The sequence below is a fragment of the Diospyros lotus genome, chromosome 7 (genome assembly GCF_014633365.1).
Source record: "Diospyros lotus cultivar Yz01 chromosome 7, ASM1463336v1, whole genome shotgun sequence".
Taxonomy (NCBI): Eukaryota; Viridiplantae; Streptophyta; class Magnoliopsida; order Ericales; family Ebenaceae; genus Diospyros; species Diospyros lotus.
The window spans coordinates 16,558,217-16,564,959 of record NC_068344.1 but is presented as its reverse complement, the minus strand read 5'-3'; the positions used below and the strand labels follow the sequence as shown (position 1 = coordinate 16,564,959).

Genomic DNA, 6,743 nt, shown 5'->3' with positions numbered 1-6,743 from the left:
CAAGTTCAAAACTCGGTGTCATCCCAAATATAAGGAACATATTTTCATGAAAGGACAGGGAAATTGACATAACTTCATGACTGGAATAATGCCCTAGATGAATAACTTCTGAATTTAAACATAATTCCCTAATCTGACCTCGAATTCTGAGATCACATGATTTATAGCATCAAGAAGGACCAGACCAGGTTGTAATGGGGCTATGAGGTTAATACGGGTTGTCAAAGAAAGGGGTAGAGTGTGCAAATGGTGTGTCAATTTTTTTTTTTTTAAACACTAATATCAAACTGGACATATTATTTTCTTCAGCATTTATTTTGAAACACTTGTGCTAAACAATTGAGAGAATTTCCCTATTTTTTTCTTTTTTTTATATATATATATGAACAATACTGAGATAGAAACTTTCCCTCAACTTAAATACCCTAACCCCAATCAAGCTCTTAAGACACGTAACCAGCCCATAACGCAATAAAATCCAAGAGAAAAGAGGAAGGAAGAGAGAACTTGCCTTTTACTTTACCGATCAACCACTAAGAACTCGTTGGATAGCAAGATCTGGCTTGTTGTGAGAAGAAGAATGAGGGTTTGAAGAAGAACAGAGGACTTACGAGAAAGAGGAAAAAGAGTGTTCTGTTCTAGTGAGATTTTTCTCACAATTTATCTTTTTATATTATCTTTATAAGTCATCTTTATCCATCTAATTATTTCCAAAATTCTCTATATATTTATTATATTTTTTTGATATTTTAGTTTTAGAATTTTCTATGTGTTTCCAAAATTAATGAGGTATCGGGCGATATATATATATATATATATGAATCGCTGAAAGAGGCATTCGAATATAATTTAAGGAATCCGGATGATATTTACATATATATGAAACTATTTGAAAGTCATTCGGATGATCTGGCGTGTATTCGAATGAGTTAGAGAAAGATTTCAAGTTATGTGAGTGACATTCGAATGAGGCAGGGGAACATTCGAATGAATTTTAAATAGTAACTTGAATTACTGAAGGAATTGGAGGCTCATTCGAATGCAACAGTGCTTCATTCGGATGAATTTTTCAATTTTCGCTGGGCTCATTCGAATGTAAAGGCAACTCATTCGAATGTAAAGGCTCAAATGGATTCTAGACAACTTTGACACCCTTTTGAATTTTGAGCATAACTATCTCATCCAACTCCGATTGAGGTGATTCAAGATTCTATAGAATGACAAGAGAAAGATCTACAACTTTCATGTTTTAAGTTTTGAAAGATTCGGACTGGAACATAGTCGAAATTTGGTTACAATGAAGAAACACCACCCAGCAAAATAGACCATTCGAATGGATCACCTCCCATTCAAATGACTCACACCCCATTCGAATGGGGTTACTCTCATTCGAATGATACTTCCACCATTCGAATATCTAGCCTCCCAAAGCCCCACACATTTGGATACCTCTTCATAAACCCTCCTAACTCTTAACCACTCATCCTAAACCTTCCAAAACACATACATACACACTCACACTGCACCAAAACCCAATTCAACGAATAATTCTACCCATACATCATAAGATTATACCGTGTTATTCATTGATATCAACACCCCATCTCCGGGTCTTTACAAATCCTCTCCCAGCCCCCTTAGTGAATTTGGTCCTCCAAATTCAGGTTTGGTAATTTGGGAAGTTAAAGGATATACAAATATATTATCTTGTTATCTTTCTACTCTCATAGGATCCACTAAAGAAAAATGTAATCTTGCTGAACATATACGTTCACTTACCAATTTTGGACAACACTGATTTCCCTGTTTCCATCATAATCTATCATATGGGTTTCGTCCCTGTTTACTCAAGTAAATGGGGATAAAGGCGTCGCATTTCATTCTCCAGCTCCCAAGTTGCTTCTTCAAAGTCATGTTGTTACCATAACACCTTCTCCTTACGATCGAGGATGCAATTTGGAAATTCTTCATATGTTAAATCTTCTCTTAACTCAAGAGGTTGGAAGTCAATCACATGCTGAGGGTCGGGAACATATTTGCGTAACATGGAGACATGGAATACATTATGCACACTGGCTAATTGGGGAGGCAAAGCTAGCCGGTACGCTAATGCCCCAACACGCTCTAAAATCTCAAATAGACCCACGTAACGTGGACCAAGCTTCCCTGAAATTCCAAACCTCCGAATTCCTCGTATTGGCATAACCTTCAAAAATACGTGATCACCAATAGAAAATTCCAAAGCTCGCCTCCGACAATCCGCATAACTTTTTTGCCTGTCTTGAGCAGCTTTCATTCTGGCCCTAATAGTCCAAATCTTCTCGGTCGTTTGCTCCATTATCTCTGGTCCGAGAATAGCCTTATCCCCTATTTCCTCCCAACATAATGGAGACCGACAAGGTCGCCCATAGAGTGCCTCATAAGGTGCCATACCGATACTGGAATGATGACTATTATTATATGCAAACTCAATCAATGGCAGGTGGTCATCCTAGTTACCATGGAAATCAAGCACACATGCCCCTAACATATCCTCCATAGTCTGGATCGTGCGCTCTGTCTGGCCGTCTGTCAGAGGATGGAATGTTGTACTAAATTTCAATCTAGTACTCAAAGTCGCCTGCAAAGCATCCCAAAAGTGAGAAGTAAATCTAGAATCACGGTCAGACACTATACTGGAAGGCACTCCGTGCAGCCTAACAATCTCCCCAATATAAAGTTAAGCCAAACGGTTCAAAGGAAACGTTTTCTTGATGGGTAGGAAATGGGCAGACTTAGTGAGTCTGTCAACAATCACCCAAATAGTATCATGTCCCCGTGAAGTCCTCAGCAATCCGGTAACAAAACCCATCGAAATATCATCCCACTTCCAAATAGGAATGGATAGGGACTGAATCAATCCAACGGGTCGCTGATGCTCTGCCTTCACCTGCTGACAAACCAAACATCTAGAAACAAACTCTGCTAAATCCTTCTTCATACCAGGCCACAAAAATAATCGTCGTAAGTTCTTATACATCTTCATCGTGCCTGGATGAATAGTATAGCGTGTACTATGCGCCTCAGATAGAATCTCCTGCTTCATCTCCCGATCATCTGGCACACAAATACGGCTCTGGAATAGCAACAGTCCATCTCCCCGCTGACTGTATCCCATGGAAACATAGTCCCCTATCTGCTCCAACACTTTGCCTAACTCTTCATCATAGGGCTACTGGGCTCGGATCCGCTATATCAAATCTGATTGGATTCCCAAATAAGCACAATACAAACCTAGGGTCTCTTCATCGACTGTAATAGTCAGGTCATCCAGTTGTTCTAACAGCTGCCACTCTTGTATTATCATCATGGCTATAGAAGCTCATCTTCGGCTCAAAGCATCGGCCACCACATTTGCCTTCCCAGGATGAAATAAGATCTCACAATCGAAATCCTTGAAGAATTCAATCCACTGACGCTATCTCATATTTAACTCTTTTTGGGAGAACAGATACTTGAGACTCTTATGATCTGTATAAATTTCTATCTTCTCACCATATAGATAATGTCTCCATATCTTCAAAGCAAAAACAACAGCCGCTAATTCTAAATCATGAGTGGGGTAATTTACCTCATATTTCTTCAGTTGTCTAAAAGTGTAAGCGATCACACGGCCTTCTTGCATCAATACACACCCTAGGCCCATATATGAAGCATCACTAAAGATAATAAACTTTTTCCCACTTTTAGGAATAGCCAACATAGGAGTGGTAGTTAGCTTCCTCTTTGGCTCTTGAAATGCAATCTCACAATCATCAGTCCAATCAAATCGGGCATCCTTACGAGTTAACTTCGTTATAGGAGAAGATAACCTAGCAAAACCCTTAATGAACCTCCTATAATAGCCAGCCAATCCCAAGAAACTTTGAATTTCAGTCATTGTAGTAGGTCTAGGCCAATCCACAATGGCTCTAATCTTCTCAGGATCCACTGCTATACCATCTCCTGAAACGATATGACCCAAGAATCCTATCTGATGGAGCCAAAATTCACATTTGCTAAACTTTGCAAACAACTGCTCCTCTCTGAGCTTCTGCAGCACCATAGAAAGATGTATAGCATGATCCTCAGGACTGGCAGAATACACCAAGATGTCATCTATAAAAACAATCACAAACCGATCTAGGTACTCCTAAAATACCCGATTCATCAAGTCCATAAACATTGCGGGGGCGTTCGTCAAACCGAATGGCATCACAACAAATTCATAATGACCATAGCGGGTCTGAAATGCTGTCTTCTGTATGTCCTCATCCCTGACTCTCACCTAGTGATACCCCGATCGCAAATCAATCTTGGAGAAAACCCTTGCTCCACGTAACTGGTCAAGCAAATCATCAACTCTAGGGAGGGGATATTTATTTTTCACTGTTACCTGATTCAACTGGCGATAATCTATACACAGTCTTAAAGATCCGTCTTTCTTCCTCACAAATTATACTGGGGCACCCCATGGTGAAGTACTAGGGCGAATAAATCCCTTCTCCATCAACTCCTGTAATTGGACCTTCAATTCTTTCAGTTCATTAAGTGCCATCCGATACGAAGTCTTGGAAATAAGTTGGGTACCTGGCATCAATTCCACTGAAAACTCTACTTCCCTGCGAGGTGGTAAACCTGGAAGTTCATCCGGAAATACATCAACGAAATCGCATACAACCGGTACCTCCGTTAGTGATGTACTGCTCCCGCCTTTAGTCGTCACAAATGCCAAATAAGCTTCACAACCCTGACGCATCAATTTCTCAACCTTCATAACTGAAATCATGGGAGTCACTAACATGGGCTGAACGCCTCTATACACAAGGGCAAACTGTAAGGGAGGCTCAAAATGAATGATCTTTTGATGGCAATCAACCTTAGCATAATGATTCGACAACCAATCCATCCCCAATATAAGGTCGAAGTCTCTAAGATCCAAAATCACTAAGTCTCCTGGTAATTTCCTATCATAGACTTCAATTTCACAGTCTAAAAGTACCTCTTTACCACATAACTGATTACCTCCCGGAGTGGACACAATCAAATGGAAAGGCAATACAATCCGTGGATGAGGTACATGACTCGCAACATGCAATGCAATAAAGGAATGTGAGGATCTTGTGTCAAAAAGAGCACGCACATCATGATTATATAATGAAAGAATACCTTGGATGGTATTAGTCCCCTTCTCCGCCTCAGCTGCTGTGAGAGCAAACACTCGACCCTATACCTAAGGACTCTCCATAGCAATGGAACGCTGAGTAACCGGTGAAGATCCTCGTGGGCCTACTCCTGAAGCTCTGGAAGCTGCTAGCCTATGACTACCCCCTGACTCAGCCCTCCTGATCTCTGGCCTCGGCCTGACATCGCTTTAGAACAAGTATTCTCCATGTGCCCCTGCTGCCCACATCTATAACAAGTCACCTCGGGGGTAGATGAGACCTCCAAGCTACGTGGACAATCCCTGCGTACATGCCTTGTCTGGCCACACAGATGGCAAACCAACTGCCCGAAGAGACAAGGCCCCTGGTGTTTCTTCCCACAACGAGTACAGGATGGAAGCTTCATAGTCTCACCACTCGAACCAGCTTCCCCTCTCCTCTTCTTACCACTGGTAGATGCCTGGGAAGCTTTGGATCCTCTGAACAGGGCCTGGGCTGCTCTCCACTCCCCATGATCACGCTCAATAGCATAAGCCCTCTGCACCACTGTGGGGTAATCTATAACTCTCGCACCACCATATGCATGTCGGATCTCGGGGCGCAACCCTCGCTGGAACTTAGAAGCCTTCTTCTCCTCGATAGAAATCAAATTAGGGGCATACTTGGCTAAGGCTATAAACTCAACTTCATATTGGGCCACTGTCTTGCTGCCCTGCACTAACTCTATAAATTCATACACTTTCTGCTCTTTATACCATGTTGGGCAATAAGCTTCATTAAATGCATTTTGAAATTTTGCCCAGGTAGGATCCCTAGGCCCATACCTCTGATGGACTGTCTCCCACCATCTTTCTGCATCATCCCTAAGGAGGAATGTGCCCAGCTGTACCTTTTGGGCGTCTGTACAACCCATAGAGCGAAGGTGCTTTTCAATGGAAAGCATCCAGTTCTCCACCACTGCTACATCCGTCTCTCTAGTAAATTATGGTGGTCGAAGCGCCATGAAGTTCTTCAACGGCTAACCCCCATCACTGCTTCCTACCCCCTGTACTCCAAGATTTACCACAGGTTCCTCCACTTCTCTGTGCTCTTGTCTAGGCTGATTATCCACCAATCTATTAATAGCTTGGAAAATCCCCGCTAGACTGCCATGCAAAGCAGCCATCTCCTGACATAAATCACTACTAGAACCTTCTGAAGCCTCAAGCGCGGCCTCAGATGCTGCATCAGGGATAACTATAGCTCGTCCTCGTCCTCGAGTCCGTGGTCATCCTTGGCGAGCACTCATATCCCTGAAGACACACTGGAGTTAGGATCCAATTCGCAATTATTAAACTTCCCCAAAAATGTATATCAAAGACTAACACACACCCCTAACTCTACCCGACATCCTATGTGCGCGGGGTCATCACTCGACTACTTTGATACCAACTTTGTAACACCCCTTCCCTCCAGTTAACCCATTTCAAGGCAACCTGGAAGAGCGGGTGCTAGAGAACATAGACAAAACAACATTTAGCCACAAGCATGCATACACCTGCCATCCATCAAACTCAAACC

General features: G+C 42.2%; 1 protein-coding gene across 1 annotated transcript; it reads right to left on the bottom strand.

Annotated features, from left to right (window-relative positions):
* Window positions 1–2,491: 2,491 nt before the first annotated feature.
* On the bottom strand, window positions 2,492–6,348 carry LOC127805580 (uncharacterized). The gene is made up of 7 exons (XM_052342333.1): window positions 6,207–6,348; window positions 5,347–6,083; window positions 4,481–5,245; window positions 4,181–4,306; window positions 3,611–4,072; window positions 2,798–3,175; window positions 2,492–2,620 (listed from the first exon to the last, which is right to left on the bottom strand). The coding sequence occupies exons 1-7, from the start codon at window positions 6,346–6,348 to the stop codon at window positions 2,492–2,494; spliced, it is 2,739 nt and encodes a 912-aa protein (XP_052198293.1).
* Window positions 6,349–6,743: the final 395 nt, after the last annotated feature.